General features: G+C 38.8%; 1 protein-coding gene and 1 long non-coding RNA gene across 2 annotated transcripts; both read left to right on the forward strand.

Annotated features, from left to right (window-relative positions):
• The first annotated feature begins 12,743 nt into the window (after positions 1 to 12,743).
• Positions 12,744 to 13,706, forward strand: LOC125559848. Its single transcript, XR_007306543.1, has 2 exons — positions 12,744 to 13,033; positions 13,651 to 13,706. It is a non-coding gene; the product is annotated as an uncharacterized LOC125559848 (long non-coding RNA).
• A 2,785-nt stretch (positions 13,707 to 16,491) lies between these two features.
• LOC116608264 lies at positions 16,492 to 18,333 on the forward strand. Its single transcript, XM_032369490.2, has 3 exons — positions 16,492 to 16,781; positions 17,386 to 17,639; positions 17,913 to 18,333. Exons 1-3 carry the CDS (start codon positions 16,674 to 16,676, stop codon positions 18,316 to 18,318), a joined length of 768 nt encoding a protein of 255 aa, XP_032225381.1. The 5' UTR covers positions 16,492 to 16,673; the 3' UTR covers positions 18,319 to 18,333.
• The last annotated feature ends 7,294 nt before the right edge of the window (positions 18,334 to 25,627 follow it).

Here is a 25,627-nt window from a genome sequence, read left to right on the forward strand (position 1 = left end):
TTGACACCATAATCAACTGGTAGGCACTGATTAAGAACTTGTGCAAGATCATCCGCATATACTGACTTGGAACATATATCAATTTTGACGAGACGTTGAATAATCGACCAATTCTCGTCAAGGAAACGCAGGATGACAGCAATTACTTCTCCTTGTCGTGTACTTTCGTCAGAGATCATCGAAACATCTCTTGTCATGCCAGTCTGGCCAGGCAAAGTCAGTTCATTCTTTATCCTTTCGACTTCCTGCTTGAGAACAATTGAAATGTACTGACCAAGATGAGCACTTGCTGTGAGACGTTGGCCATTCTTTTCTAAGAGGGAGCGTAGCTTATCGATTTTCCCAAGTGGGATGCCAGCCTTTAGAAACTCTTCGACCACTTCGAGTCGGTAGGCCCGTTCAGATATTGGTAGAGTGCTGTCTTTCTGCGTCATGTCCACCGCTCTAAAAGCCTCCATAATAGTCTGATCCTTCAACTTAGACTTCTTCAGTTTCTCTTTACCATTTCCATGTTTCTTTGAAGCCAAGTGTGTAGTTAGAATACTCTTCTTCGAAGACACTAAAAGATAAAAAGATTGTTTTGAAAGAAATAATAAATAATTGTTTTCACTCTTTTATGAACCAGGAACTACCTGAGGGCCAAGATGAATGCTAAAGACTGGAAGACATGAGAATTAAAAATCATGTCTTGAAGAGAACAGTAGGATGTTCTTATTCAATAGTCATTTGATACCCCCACACCCATGGTCCCAGGGAAGGGTGGGGGATTAAACTTTAATAAAAGCCTGTTTCCAAGTTAAGAGTTAAAAACAGTCAATACCACCACCCCTCTTGACATATTCTGGTTAAAAAGTGGTCTAAAACCCCACATTAACCCCTGACTTCTGCGGGACCATAAGGGAGGGGGCGCAAATGACTAGTTCATTACTATGTGATTCAGCAGTACACACTCATAGGTTTTTTAGAACAAGATACTTATATAATATAAAACTAAAAACAAACTTTTGCTTTTTAAATAATAAATCTGTAAAGAAAACAGTTTTCTATCAACCTAAAGATAATGGGAAAGGGGATATTTTAGAAAAGTACTGAATATAATTATCACATTATTATTATTATATTTTCTTTTCAAACATTTAAGGAAGAGTCATATTTCTTCCTTTTTCTTCTCCCTGTTGACTATCTTTATGCAATTGATGCTCTTTGCCACTTTCCCATTTAAAAATGTACTTTCCCATTTAAATGTGTACTTTTGCGAGAGCGTTGTTTTCACGTCCTCAAAACGCGGGTCAACCAATCAGAGACCGTCACTTCAATAGCCTTAATTCAACGCGTCTGGAGAACGCCAGTCAGCCAATGAAATGATCTTGAAATTTGAGCCCTCGTGATTCCGCGTTCTTCGACGCGACTTGACCAATCACACCGAATCATTCTTATCCGGCAAAAAGGTCAATACAAATAGCCTTCTGTCAACAGATGCAGATTGCCGGTGATAACGATAATTAACGCGAACTAGGGGTCAGAAGAGATCAAATGGAGAAGATGACTTTAGAAAATAAAAGGAGTAGCCTTACATCTTCAAAACTACGTATAGTACTCGAACTTTAGCAAGTCATTAAACAAGCTATTTCTAAAACCAACACCAAGGACACTCGAATTGGCTTACCCTAGTAATGACCTTTTTCTTCTTTGCACAGCTCTCCCAGAATCTTTTTTCGCTATACCAAATATGTCATGTCTTTCTGTGAACAATTCACCAAGTGGATATTTTTAGTGTTCCCAGGTCGGACTAATCATACTTGATCTCAATGAACCAAAGACTTGTGATGGCGCGAAACGAAATTGGCGCCCTTTTAGTCCCGTGGCTTGGCTACAATCCCGGCTGTATCCAGCCCAAATTTGTCTGCATCCAAATCAAATATTGTTCTTTTTGCCGTCGGTTTCATCCAAGAATGACCCATTCGTATTGTTCTCATTATAAAAAGATGCAGGAGAGAAATCTTCTAGCTCACGCTGCAAATGATGCCGTGTAACACGAGATCTCAGGGTATGGAATGGATTGATAAACAATTTACTGTTTCAACAGATTCGGATTATACAGCAAATCAAAGTGCGTTTTCGAACGCAGAACGTGCAATCTGTAATATAGGTGAACTCGAAAAATACCATCGTGTTTCGAAGCAATCACATACGGAAAACCCCTTTAATAAAGCAAACCTATAACTACTGAAACATCTCACCGAAACGTGAAAGAGAAAGATAGTATACAACATCATCATTTATTACAAGGAGAACGAATAAAAGCCAATCACATTCCCAATCAGTGCGTTTGCAGACGCAACGAGTGTCTAGGATCGATTTACAAAGATACATAGGCATGGAAAGCCGGTAAAAATTTTAGTGTACTATGTATCTAAAGTGACTAGCCTCTAAACAATATATCGGCGTTTTCTTACATTGTAAGTCAAGCACGCAAAATGTTTTGATTTTTTAATTAAAAATTTTCATTTATTACTTTCACTTATATTTTCTTTTTTAGGATTTTCTTTCCAAGTCTCTTGCCCATTACATTTATTTTAGATGTTTAGATTTATTTCATTGGAATAGTTAGATCCAGGGTTTCTCAAAACACCAAAATATAATGCATTACTGGATGTATATTTGTAGATATTAATTCCCATGGGGATGGAAAATCACCACTTAAAATGGTACATTAAATCTTCAGCATTGCATCTTATCTAAAATTGTGTCTTACACTATATTCCATCTTTGAAATCCTGTTTCATCCATTGTTCTTCGCAAGAACAAAGCTTGTCAGAATGTAGCTTTACAAATGTACATTAATGGAACTTTTATTAAGGGGAAGGGTTTTTTAGGGCAAGATACTTAAACTTTATAACACTAGCAACAACCTTGTTCTTTTTCAATAATAGAATTCTGTTAACATAGCTTGGATAGCAAAGACATGGCCTCTTTAGAGGCCTGTGGTGGTGAAAGGGTTAAGATAATGGGAAAGGGGAATTGCCAAGAAATGCTCAATCAAATTATTTTCATAACTGTTATATTTTTTTCAACAAACCTTTCAAGTTGAGTCAATTCCCTTTATATCTCCTCTCCCGTCGACTATTTTTTAGTCAATTGATATTCTTTGCTTCTTCTTTTCCCCAAACATAGATCAATGAAAGGGTTTGGTTTGAAATTAGAAGTAAGCATTTTAGCACTGTCAGTGATGCCTTAGATGCTTTTTAGGATTTGCTTTCAAAATCAATTTTGTTTTTTCTTCATTGCATTCATTTTTGAGTAGGCCACCAACAACAAAAGGCCACTATATGGTAAAGGGTGGGTGCACCAATATGCAATGCATGAAAGGAGATATATTTTTGGATTTTAATTTCCAGACATTTTTCTAAATATTCGGTCCAATGAAGGAGAGCCACTAAATCAATACATAAAAATCACAGTATGGCATCTAAACAGTCTAAATATATTATTTTGAATCTTTGGAATGCTGTTACATCCATGAAATTTTCTGCACAAGGGCAATGCTTGTGGGAGTATTGTTTTGATTAAAAAAAAGATGTTCATAATGGAACTTCTATGATGGGACATAAGAATTTACCATCTTGACAACTTTGACAGCCGTATCCACACCAGGAATTGTGTTTGTTAACTTTGATGTACTGCATAATTTAAATTATTGAATAAGGCCTGGATCCATTTGGTTGGTACAATTTTACCGCCACACTTACCACAACCTGTAACCTGAGAACTATCCTCTTTAAGAGAGGAGTGCACCAACATATCATTTAAACTCCTTCGTTTCCTATAAGCCACCATAGGTACCTTACCAATAGCACCCCTACATCTACTAAAAGATTCTAGCTGATTCTAGCTAGCTGTAAATTACGAAGAATACCAGGTAAATTAGGTGAAGCTGGATGAAAAGTGACTATTTTTATTTAAAATAGAGGAATATAAAAAGGATTTTGTCAGGTGTTGATGTAAGTTTAAAAAAAGCGATTTTTGGCTAATTATGTGACATCAGCATCCTCCATCTTGGATCCGCCATCTTGGATCCGCTATCTTGGATCCTCCATCTTGGATCCGCTATCTTGGATCCTCCATCTTGGATCCGCCATCTTGGATCCGCCATCTTGGATTTAATTAAAGTTATTTATTTAAATCAATAAAAACTGGGTGGCAAAATCTAAAGCTTTTTCACAATATTTAATCTTCGTTTGAAGTTGTATTAAAGATTTCAGGTGGATATGAATTTTTTTTGCTATTTTTACAAGCACTATTTCGAGAAGGTCAAAAATTGACAAAAAACAACCACCCTTACCCCCCTAAAACAGAGATGTGAATCTTTATATGTTTTGTTCAAAACACAATGTAAACAAAATTTGCCTTTACTTTTACAAAAAGTTACCAGGGTAACCATATGAAAATTTTGTTTACATCAAACTGATCCCAGATAAGTTCTAGGAAAAGTCATTAAATTTCAGTGCTCTAGCCCTACTAGTTCACAAATTATTACAGATCAAAGGTGTTGGGGTCTCAAAAGCCCCTCCCCGGTCTGAATAGGGTTGATGATGCTCTCAACCATGGTGAACTTATTGCTCGCGCTCTCGCTTGTCGCTGAGTTTCACTTGGTGTTGTGCTCCCACTCACCGGCCGGACGGCTTATCCGATTCGAGAACGTCAAGACGGGAGCTCTAAGAATGCTGTGCAGCTGACCGTGTAAGACGTTCTAATGTCCGTATATCGGACAAAGAAATGACGGAGACTTCATCTCACATTAAGGCTCCTGTGCCAAGAACGAAGACTTCCCTGGAACTCAGCGGTACAGCGGGAACAATGAGTTCAGCTTTGGCGGCTGGAAGAAGATCGCTGCTCCTCCAAAAGAAAATTACAGTCACCACGCCTTCTTCTTCAAGCACGGTTATATCCATGTTATCTGTTACTTCCATTCAGCCCAGCTCCGCCACTATTACCTAGGTATTATCATCAGTCAAGACGAGCGATGCGGTTATCTGCAAAGCTAGACCTGCCTTTGCACATTATGGAGATTCATGGTGCCAAAATCAGTGCGACCCACCAAATTGCCCCTATGAAAATTGCGCTTGTACCGTCCGTGGTGTGGTGTTGCCTGCTTCAGTTTCTGTCTGCACGGCCAACGCCCAGGGACTGGCTCAGGGGAAAACAGATACTGACTGCCAAACAGAATGCACAAATAAGCGATGTCTATTTGAGATTTGTGATTGCAATTAAGAGAGAATTCATTAGAACTTCGAGCAGTCAACCGTCAAAAATCGTGTATCTCAGGGGATAACAGATGCTTACTGCCAAACAACTTTCTCAACTAAGAGATGTCAATTTGAGTTTTGTGATTGCAATAGCCCAATTTCTAGTTCCCCTATGACCGCTGGACTTACAGACTAAGGATGCATAAAAACAGTGTAAGCCTGGACTTTAGGCAAATTTCATGCGCATACCAGCGAGAATCCTCTTTAACTTGGGATAAAACAATGCAAAAACTTGTGAATACTTCATGATCCCGCTGGTATTTGCAATCGATTCAATTGAAACCGAGGCTTGCACTGTATTTATGCGTCCTCTGTGCCTATGACCAGCAGGCACAGTGGAACTCGAAACTGGACTATTGATAATACATTGGCTGCTTGGGTCTAGGAAGAATACAAACTTTAGATAGTTGAACTTCCTCATAAAAAGGCCATCAAAGGTACCGTGTGTGGCTTTCTACCGCCGTACATCGCATAGAAAAACGACGGCGATACGCTCTATGTCATATAACTGCTCTGTGGCGAAAACAATGACTTTGCTTACTATTGTATAAGCAAGGGGCATCAAAGTGTTTTGTAAACAGAGAATTCCCACCTAAAGGGAAAGTCGATTTTATTATTAAGGGATAGGTTACACACTTCAGAATCAGGTAGTGTAGTACACGCTGTGAAACTAAACATTTTTTTTCTATAAATCGACTTCATATCGCAAGAATTTGTAGCTTCTATATGCTTTTAACGTTTACAAGATGTTTTCTCCGTCTATATATCAAGAGGCGATTTTCTTAGGAAACTCATAATTTTAATAGATTCGATTTCTCACTGCTTTTTCGAGTAAATTATTGACGCACATAATAGCCAATCTCAAAAACAGTTGGCGTATCTAAACTTGTAAATATTTTATGGGTATTTTAATCGTTATTCTTAAAGAAAAAGGAGCGTTCCTGTAGCTTTTTATTATTATAATTTTTTCTTGGAGAAGGGGCGGGGGGGGGGGGGGGTTTGATTACTATTCATTCCCTATATTAATTGTTGTCTTGGGAAAGGGACGGAACATAAAGGGATAGAACCACTAATAATACATTCCTTGTTTTTACTGGGTTTTTATTTACTAAAGAATAGTTTAGCTTGTGATGTAAAAAAAAGTTTAACCAACCAACACTGTGGTAATTTTACACTGAAAGTGCACAAATACTTAAAAATAAACATACCTTTTCGGGGATCAGATTGTTGTTTCAACATTAATAACACAAAATACAATATTATATTTTGAGTTAACGTACGATACTGACGACACTTATCGAGAACCGCGGAAGAAATGTCGGGAAAGAAATGATTGGCAGAAATGATTGGAAGAAATGATTGGCAGAAATGATTGGCAGAAATGATTGGCAGAAATGATTGGCAGAAATGATTGGCAGAAATGATTGGCAGAAATGATTGGCAGAAATGATTGGCTAATGGTGGACAGATGTTTGTTTTATGATTCCCTGACCCGAGCACGAAAAAAGATAAGATAATAAACAGATCAGTTAGAAACTGTTTTACTAAGTTATTAAAAAAACTATCAGTTAGCAAAAGATTGTCAATAACACGATGAAATAATCCTGGCTCCATTGCTTTTCGAGTTTATTATGACAGAGTGTCTTTTAAAAGAAGTTGCTGAAGTCAGACCATAAAAAGATCGTTTCATAAGCAGAGGTCATCCAGCGGTCGAACTCTTCGCTCGGTCAAACCATTCCGCTGAAACTCACGGGAACACTTGCTGCCATAACCTCTACCTCTTCGTTTTCTCGTGAATGCCGCTGAATCCGATTGTTTATTGTTTTTAACCCTATTCAAACCGGGCTTTTTGTGGCTTCCTGTGACCGGGGGGCCCCCGCGTCCGTATCTTTTGAACCAAAGAATCATTATCTGACAAAGAGGAACAAAATAATATATTGTGTTGCCATAGCAACAAAATATGACGTCATTATGACGTCATTTAAGGACACATGGTTATAAATAGCCTATCTTTCGAAACCTTTGTATAGAACATCCAAAATCCAAATAAGTTATCATAATCAGTTCGTATCCAAAAAACAACAGTAAGTACGCAGCTGCTTTGTCTCCTATTTTTGTTCTACAAAGGAGTTCTTTTGTCTCTATTCTTTTCGTTCTTTGTGTCGAGGTGCGGATATTGTTCATTTGCCCAATCAAATTTCAGCTTGTAAGAGCTGCGTACTGACCCAAAAACAAACGATATTCTTCCAAAAAAATGTCTTTGTGACGTCACGATGACGTCACTTAGTGAGAAGAAACGGGCAATATTTCTGTTTTTAGATGTGTATTTCTGTATGTCTTTTTTCGATAATATTGCAGTAGACATATATTATTAGTGACACTAGTTTTATAACAACAATATATGACACCTGTGACGTCATTGATTGGTATGGTACCTTTAATATAGCATAAGTTCTTAATTAAAGTAATAATTTAAATACCTTTCCCAAAAATGTTTTTTTTTTTCTACATTTTATTTAAAATAGTGGAATACAAAAAGGGTTTTGTCAAATTTGAATGTTTGTTAAAAAAACCCAGCGATTTTTAGCTAATTATGTGACATCAGCATCCGCCATCTTGGATCCGCCATCTTGAATTTAATTAAAGGTATTCATTTGAATCAATAACTTCTGGGTGGCAAAATCTAAAGCTTTTTGACAACATTAAATCTTCGTTTCAAGTTGTATTAATGATTTCAGGTGGATATGAATGTTTTTTTTTTGTTATTTCTACAAGCACTATTTCGAGAAGGTCAAAAATTGACAAAAAACAACCACCCCCTCTAAAATAGAGATGTTAATCTTTATTGTGTTTTTTCAAAACTTGGTATAAAACGTTTATATGACATGGATTTACGTAGAGCACGTCGTATTAATAGTTGATCTTAACGACTTAAAGCGTTTTGCCTAATTTTCATTAAACCTATGTCTCAAAACTTGGTTGCTATGGTTACCAGGGTAAAGATATCAAACATTTTTTTACATCAAACTGATCCCAGATAAATTCTAGGAAAAGTCATCAAATTTCAATGCTCTAGCCCTGCTTGTTCAAAAATTATTACAGATCAAAGGTGTTGGGGGAGTCATTGTTACCTGGTCACCTTTCCGGGGACCAGATTTGTTGTTTCAACATTAATAACACAAAATACAATACTATATTTTGAGTGAACGCGCAATACTGACGATACTTAACGTAAACCGCGGAAGAAATGTCGGAACGGGTGATTAACTCAAGGCAGACAGATGTTTTTAAGGAATTCCTGACGCGAGCACGAAAAAAGATAAGATAATAATCGTCAGTTAGAAACTGTTTTACTAAGTTATTAAAAAAACTATCAGTTAGCAAAAGATTGTCAATAACACGATGAAATAATCCTGCTTCCATCGCTCCTCGAGTACATTATGACAAGAGTTATAAAAGAAGAACAAGTTGATGAAGTCAAACCGTAAAGATCGTTTCATAAGCAGAGCTCATCCAGCGGTCGAACTCTTCGCTCGGTCAAACCATTCCGCTGAAACCCACGGGAACACTTGCTGCCACTACCTCTACCCCTTCGTTTTCTCGTGAATGCTGCTGAATCCTATTGCTATTTGATGCTCTCAACCATGGAAAACTTATTGCTGTCGCTCTCGCTTGTCGCCGAGTTCCACTTGGTGTTGTGCTCCTACTCACCGGCCGGACGGCTCATCCGATGCGAAAACGTCAAGACGGGAGCTCTAAGAATACTGTGCAGCGGACCGTGTAAGACGTTCTATTGTCCGTATATCGGACAAAGAAACAACGGCGACTCCATATCACATTACTGCTCCTGTGCCGAGAACGAAGACTTCCTGGGAACTCAGCGTTTCAGCGGGAAGAATGAGTTCAGTTTTGACGGCTGGAAAGAGATCGCTGCTCCTCCAAACGAAATTACCGTCACCACACCTTCTCCTTCAAGCACGGTTACATCCATGTCATCTGTTACTTCCATTCAGTCTAGCTCCACCACAACTACCCAGGTATCAGCATCAGTCACGACGAGCGATACGGTTATCTGCATTACTAGACCTGCCTTTGCACATTATGGAGATTCATGGTGCCAACAAGAGTGCGATCATATCCCACCAAATTGCCCCTTTGAAAATTGCGCTTGTACCGTCCGTGGTGTGGTGTTGCCTGCTTCAGTTTCTGTCTGCACGGCCAACGCCCAGGGACTGGCTCAGGGGAAAACAGATACTAATTGCCAATCAGAATGCCAAAATAAGCGATGTGTATTTGAGTTTTGTGATTGCAATTGATAATACATTCGCTGCTTGGGTCTAGGAAGAATACAAACTTTAGATAGTTGAACTTCCCCATAAAAAGGCCATCGAAGGTACCGTGTGTGGCTTTCTACCGCCGTACATCGCATAGAAAAACGACGGCGACACGCTCTATGTCATATAACTTCTCTTTGGCGAGAACAATGACTTTGCTTACTATTGTATAAGCTAGGGGCATCAAAGCGTTTTGGAAACATAGAATTCACACCTAAAGGGAAAGTAGTTGTCGATTTTATTATTAAGGGATACGCTACACATTTCAGCATCAGGTAGTGTAGTACACGCTGTGAACCTACAACAATTTTTGACTACTATAAATCGACTTCATATCGCAAGAATCTGTAGCTTCTATATGCTTTTTACGTTTACAAGATGTTTTCACCGTCAATATATCAAGAGGCGATTTTCTTAGAAAACTTATAATTTTAATAGATTCGATTTCTCACTGCTTTTTCAAGTAAATTATTGATGCACATAATAGCCAATCTCAAAAACAGTTGGCGTCTCTAAACGTGTAAATATTTTATGGGATTCTAATCGCATTCCTGTAGCTTTTTATTATTATTATTATTTTCTTGGAGAAGGGGAGGGGGGGGGGGGGGTGATTACTACTCATTCCCTATATTAATTGTTGTTTTGGGAAAGGAAAGGAACATGAAGGGATTGAACCACTAATAATACGTTCCTTGTTTTTACTGTGTTTTTATTTACTAAAGAATAGTTTAGCTTGTGATGTAAAAAAAGTTTAACCAACCAACACTGTGGTAATTTCACACTGAAAGTGCACAAATACTTAAAAATAAACATACCTTTTCGGGGATCAGATTGTTGTTTCAACATTAATAACACAAAATACAATATTATATTTTGAGTTAACGTACGATACTGACGACACTTATCGAGAACCGCGGAAGAAATGTCGGGAAAGAAATGATTGGCAGAAATGATTGGAAGAAATGATTGGCTAATGGTGGACAGATGTTTTTTTTTATGATTCCCTGACCCGAGCACGAAAAAAGATAAGATAATAAACAGATCAGTTAGAAACTGTTTTACTAAGTTATTTAAAAAACTATCAGTTAGCAAAAGATTGTCAATAACACGATGAAATAATCCTGGATCCACCGCTTTTCGAGTTTATTATGACAGAGTGTCTTTTAAAAGAAGAACAAGTTGCTGAAGTCAGACCATAAAAAGATCGTTTCATAAGCAGAGGTCATCCAGCGGTCGAACTCTTCGCTCGGTCAAACCATTCCGCTGAAACCCACGGGAACACTTGCTGCCACTACCTCTACCCCTTCGTTTTCTCGTGAATGCCGCTGAATCCGATTGTTTTTAACCCTACTCAGACCGGGCTTTTTGTGGCTTCCTCTGACCGGCGGGGGGGGGGGGGGGGGGGGGGTATCCGTAATTTTTGAACCAAAATCTGCACTTTTGCACTTTTTAGAAAATGGCTAAGTAACGGGAATAATGTGGCAGTTCATTATTTTAGTAAAGTAAAACGGGCATAATTAAGCTATAGTTTCTAGCAAACATTCTTAAAAATGACCTTTGCTCGTTAAATCGGGGGCTCCTTTATAATATATGTTCGTCTAAGCCATTTTTTCGTACCTTATCCAGAGTCTGGTTCCTTGATGAATGTCCAAAATCACACAGTCTATAGCCATAGCAGAAGCCAATTTCTAAAAGCTAGCCAGCGGACTTTGAGAAAGTCCACCGTAGTCAGTGATAGTTGGTGCCAATCTATGTGCGATTTCTCGGGATCACCTACATGTTACCTTGATTCCTGCACCTGCAACATCCGCGGTGTGATGTTGCCTGCGTCTCTGTGAGGTTTCAAAAGAATAGAGACCGAGCGACGGAAGTAAAAATCGAGCGAAGAGTATGGCCTCACAGAGAACCTTGCTACGCAGGCAAAGGCAATAAGAGCGCTCTTCGCGCGCTGCGATCTTCGCCGCTGTCCTTTTGATGTTTTGATGTTTGAATGTAAGGTTTTGCAAAGGGGTGAGTGCACTTTTGCAAGTATATGCTTGGTTATTATTTCAATATCTGCCATCCTACAATAGGACCATTCATCCATATATGCGGTCGTTGTTCTTTATGTACCTTGTAACACTTAATTTTCGCGTCACTCTAATTTCGCGAATTTCGTGATTTTGAAAGATTCGCGAAAACAAAGTGACGCGAAAATTAAGTGTCGCAAAAATTAGGATGCGCGAAAATTAAGTGAGTAAACAAGAATCCTTTGAGGTACTATTGGCCGTTTTATGTAAACACCTTGTCTATTCAGTCATCTAATAATGTACATATAGTACGGTAAGGGGTTGAGTTGGACTTGTATTTATAGATTTTTGTGAATCTAAATTTAGCGCACGCATCATTTTGTGACCAATTGTTTCAGTGTTCATGATTAAAGCACATTTTAATTCCACTTGTTTTTTCTTGATTTTATTATCCCAAAATCGCGAAATCGCGAAAATAATAAAGTGATCTGATTTTACGAAAATAGGAAAATCTCGAGAAGTGTTGCAAATTATCTCGCGATAATTTGAAGTCGCGAAAAGGCAGCAGACTCTATGTTTAGCGGAGCCAGCGCGGCCGCAGGTTGCGCGCGGAGCTCCATAGGTATAGAAATATGGTATAGCTATGCGACTTGGTTTTGTGGTCATCGTAAGGTTATGATGTCACGTACGGTTATGATGTCACAATCCAGCCAGCCGCGCAATTTCCAGGCCCCACTCGGTCTTACGCTTTAACGTGTTTTTTGCCGCCTCGCTTTAGTGCTTCAAAGTTCGTATGCTCACAGAAAAATGGCAGCTTGAAAATAGTATTTAATCCGAAAATATGCGGAGTCAAATGGGCTGAAGTCTTTGAGAAACCGTTTTGTCTGAAGTACGAGCCGATAGTAAAATCGTGAATCCCGCTCGTCGCAGCAGCTCTAAAAAGAGGACAAGAGGCTCTACACTATACTTACACTACCATTCTATATTTATTCACGTCTATATCTATGTAAGGAGATCCTGAGAAGAAAGGCCTTGGATCGATGTCTGTTTTTCAGTGCGGAACATTACCATTTTTGGTTATATTTGATAAACAATCTGATTAACTAATCAGAGATGAGTATTACTATGCCCAGTCTCACGCGGACACGCCTCAACTCAGAGTGGGAAAACAAAATGGCGGTTCCGTCGAATCGGGAAAATCATGTTGAACGCCGCTTTTTAACTCTCTGCTAGCAGTGATTTCTTCTTATCTGTTTAAGCAGGGATTTCACTGACTCAGTGCGTCATATATACCCTATTTGTGTTGTTTCTCATCGGCAACAGACCTCATTTGCAGGGTTATTTTTACGACTTCATCGAATCGTACTGTAATGAACGCGGAAGGGTAAGCCACTGCTAGCAGGCTATAACATGGATCACCAATTATCTAGTTGTACGTTTCATCAAGTCATACAAATGCACAAAATTTCCCTGGATTTATCTTGCTTTCGCACTCGGAATTAAGACACTCCAAGAAAAAATTTTAGCTGGGATATTGAAACTGAAATGAATCTTATACAGAATGGCAGCGAGTCTCATTGAAAAAAATGAAGCTAAATCGTATACAGATTGGCCGCGAGTCACTGTTTATTGTATGCAATTAAAAGACACTACATGTACTGTTTAAATGTTTATATTTGATCCTGGAATAAATAGATTTGCTGTGATCAGTAAATCTCAGGGATGGCAGTCATTATTCATTGCTGCATTAGTTTGCTATTACTCGTTGTAAAAAAAGTCCTTACCACAAATGCTCACATTATGGCTTTTTTTTATAAATGGATTCTAGAGAAGGCACTTGTTTGAGGGGCTATGTAATGTGCTTATTCAATGAGGGGTGTATGTATACCTCGGTGTCAGAACCATCCCCAAAGGACTTCATTGTATCCAGCTCTGTTTTCATCATGATTCCTTTTATCAAAAACAGGAAGTTTTGTGAAACAAATCGTGCTTAATACACAGGTTCTAACACCAAGTTAGAGCCATTGAGGGTGTATTTCATTGTGTGTGCAGACAAATGGAAAAAGGCATAAAGTGTAAACTAGGGTGAGGAAAAGGCATGGTAAGGGCAAAGCGGTGGTGACTAAGGGTATGTCTAATTGGGGGTGCTGACACAGGTTGTGAAGATGAAGTAAACTTGTACCGTGTTTGATTACTAAGCCTTGGAGATAATAGGAGAATGGGAGTATAGTCATACCCTGGGAACCAGAGGCTCCCATTATTAATTTGATTTGATAGGCAAGTCTGAGTGTTGAAGCTCCCTTTTGAAACTATAGTGATAGTAAGAATTTATATGTTTGTGTATAGAATTAGGTTTGGGTATTTGTTTGGGAGGTAAGTTTCTATACTTGGTATATTTTATGAATAGAATCAAAAAGCCCAAACTGTCGCGATCTCGTACCAGAACAATGAATACAATTCCTCAAAAACTGGAAATCGACTCTGCCAAATTTTCGTCTTTAATAAGACTTCTTCAGGGCAGACTGAATAAGGTGAATCGTTACAAGCTTATTTACATCAGAATAGTGGCGCGAGACGCAAAAACATTACAACTGACAAAAACGCGCATTTTCTAGAATAGCGCGCGCTATGGATAAAAAGAATTTACACATCTCTACGTGGGTTCCTACTACAAAAAAAGTCATCACTATTAAGACCCCGCGGGTAGATAGACTTAAGCCGATAAGCCCACTGGCCTTCCCTTTCCCTAAGCTGAGCCTCAGAGTTACACTTATCTATAAGTTGTACCATAACATTATTAAGACCTAAATGATTGTCGCAATGAAAATGTTTTGACAGATAAGTTCATCCTTAACTTTCTCACTAACCGGTAAACTAGGGTGCTTATTTAACCTACTTTTATGATTATTAAAACGCTTCCTAAAACTATTGATAGTAGACCCTACGTATTGCTTGCTACACATAGAGCAAGTAATTAGATAAACAACAAAATCTGAGTTACAGTCCAAGTCAAAATTAATGACATATTTCTTATTAGTAACTGTACTGCGAAACTCCCGCCCTGTCTTAAGAAAGTTACACACCCTACACCTTTTACCGCCACACTTACCACAACCTCTAACCTGAGTACCATCCTCTTTAAGAGAGGAGTGCACCAACATATCCTCAAAATCAGCGTATTATGCAAATATTCAAAATGGCCGCGCGGAGTTTGAAACTTGTTTTGTTAGCGAGACGTCGCATCGAAAAAAGCAACCAAAACAGCAAAATATCCTGCTCTATACCAAGTTTGATATTAGATTGATGAGTTCCTGTGCTCGAAAGTAAAATATCGTTTGGGAAACCTTTTCAAATTGAGCGCTTTATTGGAGACTGCCGTAAAATCGAACTCTTTTCGTAATGTTTACGTTTAGAAAAAGAGAAATGTGAGTGTGATGGACCAAATTCTACGGCTTAGAACCTTGACAGGACTAAACTACGATAAATGAGGATCATGGCATACTAAAACAATTTTCACCACAAGCCGAAACGATTGCCCACAGGGTATGGTGAATGTTGAGGAGAGCGGAGGTTGAATTGTGAGGACGAAAGTGCGAGTCAAGGCCCAAAGTCTATACAACAGGGAAAAATCGCCGAAGAATAGGTATGAAAATTCGTGTAGAATTTGCTCGATTTATGCATTTGTTTCTAGAGTTTGCTTTGAGAATTCAAAGCAAACGAGTATCAATGCCAATTAGCTTGCTCGATTTATGCATTTGTTTCTAGAGTTTGCTTTGAGAATAATAGCTACAGGTGATTCAAAAGTTACGGATGGGGAGCCGAAAGAGCCCCCCCCCCCCCCCCCCCCGGTCAGAGGAAGCCCCAAAAAGCCCGGTATGAATAGGATTAAGCTTATATTATCTGCATCTTGCATATATCTAATGTGTTTTTTTTATTTTTATTCAAATATTTGTAGAAAATTGAAAATTAGTAAAGTTAAAAATGGCATGACGAAAATATTGTTTTGAAAGAAAAAATACTTAATTGTTTTGACCTTTATATAGGTAAAATCAACCAACGACTACCCGAGGGCCATGATTGATGCTGAAGGCTGGAAGGCATGAGAATAGGCAAATGTCTTAAAGATTATAGTATGGGAATACTTTGATACAGCGTCTAAGTGTAATATTTTTTTTGTAAGGTTTTTATAGCAACATACTTGCTTTCGATGATGAATCTGTAAAGAAAACATTTTTTTTCTAACAACCTAAAGATAATAAGGAAAGGGAGTGCTCAACTAAGTTTTTGCATTACTTTTGAATTTATCAAAGATATTGAGTCCCAGAATTTGCTTCCCAAGTCAATATGTTCTCCCCCATTGCATTTAATTTTGGAGTAGCATACTTGGTTAATCCATAGCTGTCAATCAACTTGGACAAAAATCTTGTAAAATCGGGTGAAATACAGTAAATTATGTGAAAAAAATAACATCATTACATATTGGTGCACCCACCCTTTAGCAAGCATTTACTAATAGTGCTTTGTTTTGTAGACGATTACGATCTGTGTATAAATAAGTATTGGCTTTAGCAGGATTACATGACTACCAAAGCTTGGCGCATTCAATTATTAGAATCGAGAAACGAATAATACATTAGCTAATAATATCGGAAATGGATAATCGAGCAATGAAAACAATTAATGAATGATCCATGTCAAACGAAGATCTCTTTCAAAAATTTTAAGCTCGTTGTTTGCGATCTGCTAGATTTTTATTTTCTACACGCAGAACAAGAAAAGGAATGGGGGATTGCGTGTTTTCTAAAAGTATATGTTTTTTTATCCTTGTCGCTGAGAGAATTTCAAAGCTTTTCGAGTTAAATAAATTTTTCATAGTTTGAATGCCAAAGTACTCACAAAAACAATTAGACTTGTTTTGTAAAACAAACGCAAAATAAGAAAACCAGTAGAAACACGAAACATCGTGTTAGCATAAGAATGTTGATTGATTCGATATATTATTTAACTCAGTGAAAAACGAACCAATGCCCCATTCAACGAATACGGCGATATCACTGTATCAAGATATCCTTACCATGAAGCTGCTTATTCTAATACTGGCGACTTTGACCGGGTCGCTCCAAGCCCAAAAGGTAGGTCTTTATCGCCAAACAATGTTAATTATACGACCTTTTTTAGTTCTACCGTGTAGCCTTAGCGCTACAGCTCTAGGGTAGAACGAAATTATGTAGACGGAGGAAACTTGCGGCTTTCGAATATCGAAATAATTAGAGGGTAACATCAGGGATCTCATGAGTTGCACGAAATACTTGCCCGAATAATTACAAGTATCCCTTTTTATTGTGTCTCATTTGTTTTCAATAACTAGAGCAAACAGCACATTATTTATTTATTTTTCCGAAGAAGCAACAACAGATTTATTGAAAGAAAATACTTGTAAAGGAAGGCATATTTTCTTCAACTCTGTCGATCGCAAAGATTAAAAAAACGAGCATAGCAAGATAGATAGATAGAAAAATTGTTTAATAAGAATAAATTACCTGTTACATGATGAATTTACTCAATAAAAGCAGTCATGAATCTTTGCTGCAATCTGTGCTGTTTCTGTTCTTTAGGTTAAAAAGTTATTGAGATGTTGGTTTGTTTCAAATTTTGAGGTATTTCCTTGCGCTTTCAGTCCTAAAAATGGTAACAATTTTCCATCAATCGAAATCATGGATATCATAATATCAACAGGCTTGTCCGAGAATCGCGAAGTCATGCACGGACCACATGGTGTCCGGTAGCACGACCGACGGCTACTACCAGCTGGTGGATAATAATGGCAACACCTACACAGTCTACTGCGACTTCAACTCTGAACCGGGAGTGGCCTGGACCCTGATGATGTCATTCAGCCTTGCCAACAATGCCTTGCCCCAATTCCAAAGCACACCGTTGACCCTTGATGCGCCGGTGAACGAGAAATCTCCAAACTGGCTGGCGTACAGGTAAAAACGTCAGGCTCGAGTACAGAGTAGTGTGCCGCATAAAAGAAATTAGAATCTATTAGAATCCGCGCTACTTAACAGGCCATCCGCTCTAAATTATCAATCACATCCGCAAATTAACTTCCAATAAGCACAGCTTTTATAATTTTGAAATATTCATCGCGTTTTCCGTTAAAAAAATAATCGGAGATTTTTACGTAATCGACGGGACAACTGGTGACAATGCGGCTTTTATTTAGGGACAATCACGAAAATATTTTTCCTCCTCAAAAGGCTTCCGCTGGCACAGATGACGGCACTAAGGGCTCAGTCCTCTCACTGGCGTGTCACGTGCAGCTTTCCCAAATATGGAGTCGACTACAGGGATTACTTGAGAGCGAGTCTGGTGGACTTTGACCCCTTGAGTTTCCTTGGTCATAAAGTTTGCAAAAAAGTGGAATACATCAACATCCGAGGTCACGCTGCAGCTGAAACCATCGCCCCCTTTTGGCAAGTCGTCAAGGCGTATTTGGTTCACATCGACAGCAGTTTTAATACTCAAGACAGTGGCTGCGCTTTCTCCGCAAATCCCGGTTCTGTTTCATACGAGGATAACTTCGGGTATTATGGGAGTGTGAATAACAAGTTCAGATGCACCGAGTCTCCCTCCTCTACCACTCAGTACTGGTTTGGCAAGTAGCTTCACACCTCAAAATAAATAACCCGAAATACATACAGCTCCTCCCATGATTACATTGTATTGTAGATAATGTAAACGAATAAATGAGGTTGATAAGTTACAATCTTGTGTATTGTATTAGATCCACAGCCTTAAGTGCTAACTGAATATCAAATAAAAAAAGAAAATATCAAACAACTCTTTTAAGAGTTATAAGAGTTATACGATAGATATAAGAGTTATACGTTCCTGGGCAGTCAAAATAAGTGTAAGAATCTTTGTCAAGTTTGTTCAGACGATATCGAGCTTGAATAGTCCAGTTATACAGAGTCTGTAGTTCGAATTCTCATATGGCAATGAGAAAGTAGCTTTGTCTTGTTATTGAGGACATTGAACAAGGGCATACGAGTCCTCCTTCCCGAAACACGTTAAATTTCGTCGTTTGAATATGTTCTGATGCCGAAAATATTCATTTTTAAAGTTGCTGGGAAAAATATATGTTTTTTTTCCCAGGAGGGAACATTCCTTTTTTCCCAACCAGCAGTGGTTAGGCATTTTAGCACACGAATAATTGCCCACCCGATCCGGACGATTATTATCCCAGCTTCTGCTCCAGCGTCCACAAAAATATTCCCAGCCTAACTAGTTCGACTCCACAAATTTGTCAGAAAAACCATTCGGGACGATTTTATCCCCAGCAACCGGGGGGTCTTACACATGTCCCCAGCCAGCAAAAAAAAAAAAAAAAAAACCGGGCTGCGGAACAGATCCGTTTTGTGCCCTTGATTGAATCCATGTGTTGGATCGGCACAATATTGAATTTAAGAAGACAAGAATACTTTTCTAATAACTTTTCAAATAATTTCTTTTTCGGTCCACGCAAAATTGTAAACAGTAATTCCCGTATTATGCACGATGTTGTTATTGAGGAAGTCGCGACGGCAGTGATAAGCTTGTGAGAACGCAAGCGCAAAAATTTCACAAGATTGTGTGATTTTAATAAAACACGCTTACGGCGTTTTTTTTCTCCTCGTGACTTTTCTATGTTCTTGCTCTTGTTACTTGTGCTTGCGTTTTATCGTGAATAAAAAATCTCAGAACTTACGTACAAATCTTACAAACATTTAAGATTTGTACGTAAGTTGACTCGCAAAATGACTTAGTTATTTTAACATTTTATTAGCAGACAAAAAAACATGTATTTATAAATAAACATATTCCCACTTTGAAAAAGTAGAAACGACTGATATCACTCTGCTTCTTTGATATCTCAAGCAAAATAACAGGTGCATTTAGGGGCAGTTAATGGTACAATGTTATTAGCAATTCTTATTGCGTCTTCAACAATCTTCTAAGCATGTTTACTTTTGAACTATTTGCTACTTGTTTTCCATTATTTACATTTACCGTTTTTCTGCAACCGAAGATTAAATTGGCTATCCTAGTCATCATTTTACCCTTCAGAGAACAGATGTTACATTGATGATGACGTCCGTAATGTCCTCGGTGACTCGGTCATATTCAGAAGAAAAGCGAAACAGCTACCATATCTTGGTAGTACAGTTTAGGGTGTGGCTCGGCTCTATTCGGGTGATTTTGGTTTAAATCCAGTTTAGTTCGTCTCTAACTTTTTGGCGACCATCTGGTTCATTTTAGAAGCATCTTGGTATAATAATGAGTTTTCCTTTACATCAAAGTCAAAATTAAAATTAACCTGCCAAGCACAACAATTATAGCGCTATGATGTCGTTAAAAGAAAAAGTTTAACAAGCTAATAAAAAGTTTAATAAAATCAAATTATGGCAAGCATTAATTTAGTTTTTTTAATCTACCATACAGTTTCTTCCGACCTCTTTACAAATCAGCTATAACTACATGACAACTTACGAAAATTTCAATGATTTGATTTTCACTACAAAAAGGATGGGCTACACCTTATGCTCTCAGTCGACTTCGAATCTATCGCGCAAATAGTCGCCGAATTTCCCTTGGTGTTGTGCTCTCACTCACCGGCCGGACGGCTCATCCGATGCGAGAGCGTCAAGACGGGAGCTCTAAGAATGCTGTGCAGCGGACCGTGTAAGACGTTCTATTGTCCGTATATTGGACAAAGAAACGACGGCGACTCCATCTCACATTACTGCTCCTGCGCCGAGAACGAAGACTTCCCGGGAACTCAGCGTTACAGCGGGAAGAATGAGTTCAGCTTTGACGGCTGGAAGGAGATCGTTGCTCCAGCTGTTGTTATCCCTTCAAATGGAATAACAACGACTTTTGCTCAAGTAACGCGTGCTTTGTCCCTTCCAAGTACATCCGAACTAAAGTCGAGTTCCAACACGCCTACCGCTCTTAGCACGGTTACATCCATGTCATCTTTCATCTCCACTCAGCCCAGCTCCGCCACTACTACCCAGGCATCATCATCAGTCAAGACGAGCGATGCGGTTATCAAACATTTTTTTACATCAAACTGATCAAAACTTGGTTGCTATGGTGACAAAGGGTATGCATATCAAAATTTTGTGTTCACCAAACTGCTCCCAGATAAATTTTAGGAATAGTCATCAAATTTCAATGCTCTAGCCCTGATTGTTCAAAAATTATTACAGATCAAAGGTGTTGGGGGAGTTTTAAAGCCCTCCCCCCCGTTCTGAATAGGCTTAGTCATTGTTACCTGGTCACCTTTCCGGGGACCGGATTTGTTGTTTCAACATTAATAACACAAAATACAATACTATATTTTGAGTGAACGCGCAATACTGACGATACTTAACGTGAACAGCGGAAGAAATGTCGGAACGGGTGATTAACTTAAGGCAGACAGATGTTTTTAAGGAATTCCTGACGCGAGCACGAAAAAAGATAAGATAATAATCGTCAGTTAGAAACTGTTTTACTAGGTTATTAAAAAAACTATCAGTAAGCAAAAGATTGTCAATAACACGATGAAATAATCCTGCTTCCATCGCTCCATGAGTTTATTATGACAAGAGTTATAAAAGAAAAACAAGTTGATGAAGTCAAACCGTAAAGATCGTTTCATAAGCAGAGCTCATCCAGCAGTGGAACTCTTTGCTCTCTTGGTTTTCTCGTGAATTGATTGTTTTTGATGCTCTTAACCATGGTAAAGTTATTGCTCGCGCTCTCGCTTGTCGCCGAGTTCCACTTGGTGTTGTGCTCCTACTCACCGGCCGGACGGCTCATCCGATGCGAGAACGTCAGGACAGGAGCTCTAAGAATGCTGTGCAGCGGACCGTGTAAGACGTTCTATTGTCCGTATATCGGACAAAGAAACGACGGCGACTCCATATCACATTACTGCTCCTGTGCCGAGAACGAAGACTTCCCGGGAACTCAGCGTTACAGCGGGAAGAATGAGTTCAGCTTTGACGACTGGAAGGAGATCGCTGCTCCTCCAAACGAAATTACCGTCACCACGCCTTCTCCTTCAAGCACGGCTACACCCATGTCATCAGTTACTTCCATTCAGTCTAGCTCCGCCAAAACTACCCAGGTATCATCATCAGTCACGACGAGCGATGCGGTTATCTGCAAAGCTAGATCTGCCTTTGCACATTATGGAGACCTGTGGTGCCAACAGCAGTGCGATCAGCCCGGTGCGGAACATTGCCTCTTTGAAAATTGCGCTTGTACCATCCGTGGTGTGGTGTTGCCTGCTTCAGTTTCTGTCTGCACGGCCAACGCCCAGGGACTGGCTCAGGGGAAAACAGATACTAACTGCCAAACAGCATGCACAATTAAAAAGCGATGTCTATTTGAGATTTGTGATTGTAATTGATAACATTTGGCTGCTTTCTAGTGAGAATACCATTTATTTTTACTCAAACTGCGTTATAGGGGAACTCGCAAGCTTGTTCTAAGAAAGTGTGTAACAAAACAACGTAAAATCTTCCTTGTCAATTCGCCCAAGTGTAGTAAATAAAAATGAGCCTTAGTACTTAAGTTAGATGCGATATTTTTGATCAGAGAATCCCCCTGAAGGGAAAAGTTCTCGATTTTATTATCAAGGGATACACTACTCCAGTATCAACTATTATTAAAGGCTTCAAATGGGCTCGACTGTTAGGTTTAGATTAATAGTTACGTATCATCTATGAATCTACTTTCGCCGCTCCAAATTCTATGGGCTTTTCAATGTTTTCGAGGTGTTTACCCCGCCTATAAAAAAGGTTCTTTTTATTGGCGGATTCATAGCTTTTCATAGATTCGATTTCGTTCTTAAATTATTTTAAAGCAGAATATAGACCCACACATACCCAAGCCAACAAACAGTAGGCGTCTCTAAACTTGTAGATATTTTTATGCGTATTATCAATCAGTATTTCATTATCCCATACTGAAGCAAAGCTTCAAACTAGCGGAATGTCTTTTTACCAGCTTTATTAATCGGTGTCTTGGAGAAAGGACAGAACATAAGGGCTTAGAACTAGTTTCTAAGAAAACGTTTTCCTTGTTTTTACTGGGTTGTTTACTATAGAATAGTTGCTCGTCACGTGACCAATTAGCAAGGCAATTCACACCCTTTAAGTGCACAAATACGCAGTAGCCTCCTCCGCAGGCAACTCATGATGAAAAGGACGGAAAGAATGGGTTACCTGTGGCGAAATTGCGGAGGAGGGAGACTAAAGAGAAGTAGAGAGGGAATGGCGGGGAGCGCTTTCGGTTTGTCACTTCCGTTGTTTTGCCACAGGAAACCCAATCCTTTTTTCTGCTCTTTTAAATGCCTGAGGATCGGGTTGTTCTTTGTACATTAATAAGACAAAATACGGTATTTTTTTGTCAATGTACGATTCTAAATGAGAAGCGCAGATCAAATTGCGATTCTATGCGCGAGCTCGTAAAAAAATAAGACAATAATGATATGTTAACCATTGTTTCAACAAGTTATCTAAAAACTAATAGTAAGCAAAAAAAACGTCAATAACAGGATGATATAATCCTGAATCTGTCGCTCGAACGTATTAGTTTTGTTTAAAGTTTAATATTTTGCATTTCATAAAGAAAGCAATAACTGTTACTATCGCAATAATCAGCAGACTCTATTGGTAATTTCAAAAAGATTAAAGAAAGGAGTTTTTTTTAAGACAGGGCATATTATAAAAGAAGAACAAATATGTCCATCTGCCCTGATTTCTTCTGAAGTCAACCCATGAAGCTGGTTTCAGATGCAGAGTTCATCCGACGAATTTTTTTTGCTCCGGTCAAACACTCCGCTAAAACCGCCCATAGCCTGAGTATCAGGCGATTTTATTTATCAAAAGTTGGAGAGGAAAAAAATAATAGTACGCCTGACACAAATGCTAGACGCGACGCCTGCCGCCCCTTTTCAGGCTGCTGTCAAAATACGTCGGCTGTCAATTTTCCAATGACTCGCGTGGTGGCACAACCAAATGCCCAAATCAAGTAATAAACAGTATTAATGTAAAACAAAACTACATTGGTGTTATATGCATGGGTAATAATTTTAGTAGTACGACAAACCCCGGTGAGGGTAACTTTATGCTAAATGATTTGAAACGCAAAGATAAGTCACGGCTCAGGAGATTTACGATTTAAGTATATGACTGCATCACTAAATTACTACAGGATATTCACATCACCAATACTACAGGCTTTTTCGTCTAAATAGACAATCCTCTGCTTGAACACAAATGCCATTATTTGATAAGCTCACTATAAACAACTCGCGGGAAGTACCGCAAAAAATCCCAAGCATTCTTCGTGCTCTTACAGACAAATTTCTTGAATATTCGGATACTAATGATGTCCGTAGTATTAAGCAGCTTCTATGACATCCATATTTCCAGCGCCTTTGGTATAACTAGAGCTTCGAAAAATGATACCAATGAGAAATACACACCAATGACTGGCCTGGGCAAGACATTTGAACATCTAACCTGGGTATCAGGCGGAATTTTAATTTTTCCAAAGTAAAATGAGGAGGGGAAAAATATATTTTTCTAAATGTTATAGAAAACGATTTCTCTGATTCTGCTAACGCATGGTCAAAAGCACTTTTGGAGTCCGCCATTTACTCTAAGAACGACCAGTCGACGGATTAGGGTACTATATATAGCTGAACCAATCAGCGCGTCCCATTCAAGTGCCCTTTGTATTTTTGACCAATCAGGAGCCATGCCGGAATCCAGCATGAGAACATGCGATTTGAACAGTTCTTGTATCAGGCCCTGGTCGTGTTTCTCGCCGGCGCGATGGAAACGTAGGACGGCCTGATACTCAGGTTAATTAAGAGGAGGACCTCAGGCCCCTGTTCCTCACCTAAAGTATGCCAATGAATCACCAATGCAAAGCTCCATGCATCTAGACCATCTTTGCCATTAGCTCGATACAAGACTATTCATTCATTCATTTATTGCTATTTCTCACCACAAAAAGTCTCTAATATATCCCCAGCTGGACAAATCATGTTTCAGCCACGTAGAAAGATGTTTTATTGCCTTACTTACCCACCACATGGCACTAGCTACTATTTATAAAAGTCCATGGACTGCTGATAATTCTTCAATAAAACAGAGGTATTCATTGTGGATTGTTTAACCCTCCAGAGTACCAGTGCTGGAGCACTCGCTATCATGTGATATCTCTAGTTTACACCATAATACACTTATCTCGATGACATTCTGCTATCGCAGTACTGAAAAAAAAAAATAGTGAGCCTTGGCTAAGGCTGGAGATAGCCTTCGTAGCGGCTCAAGGAGAGAAAAGGCGAGAGCGCGTTCCCTTTGGCCTTCTCTTGAGCCGCTTCGCAGGCTAGGCTGGGAGAGGCCAAGAAGGCAAGAATAACGGTGATTGCATTATTCCCCGACTTCCCAATATTCTCTCTCATCCCTACCCTTCAGCCAATAATGATGAACAAGCAGAATTCCTTTGGAGTTCCAGGCTTCGACACTCAGATTTTCCCGATACAATACTAAAATGGATGTTAAAGTTGATAATTACTGTTTAGCTGCTGATAAAGATTGTTATAGAAATTCATAAAATCTAATTACTATCACTATTGGTTCAAGAATGTTCAATTGTATAATTAAAAATAAATCAATTGTTATCAAAATAATTTCTATTAATCTTTTTACCGCGATTTTATTCATGGATGCAGTGGCCAGTCATTTCAGTTCCACAGTTCACTTTACCTGTATTAGCAAGATGCAAACATCGTTAATATCGTGTCTCTCCTAATAGTCTTTCGAAGCTGCTAGTGATATCAAAGAGACCATTGTACAAAATTGTAATCACTAGAGCGATGCATAGACGGGTGTCACGACACTGTTCCAGTCCAGATAGTTTAGAG

Source organism: Nematostella vectensis, chromosome 14 (genome assembly GCF_932526225.1).
Source record: "Nematostella vectensis chromosome 14, jaNemVect1.1, whole genome shotgun sequence".
In the NCBI taxonomy this organism is placed as follows: domain Eukaryota; kingdom Metazoa; phylum Cnidaria; class Anthozoa; order Actiniaria; family Edwardsiidae; genus Nematostella; species Nematostella vectensis.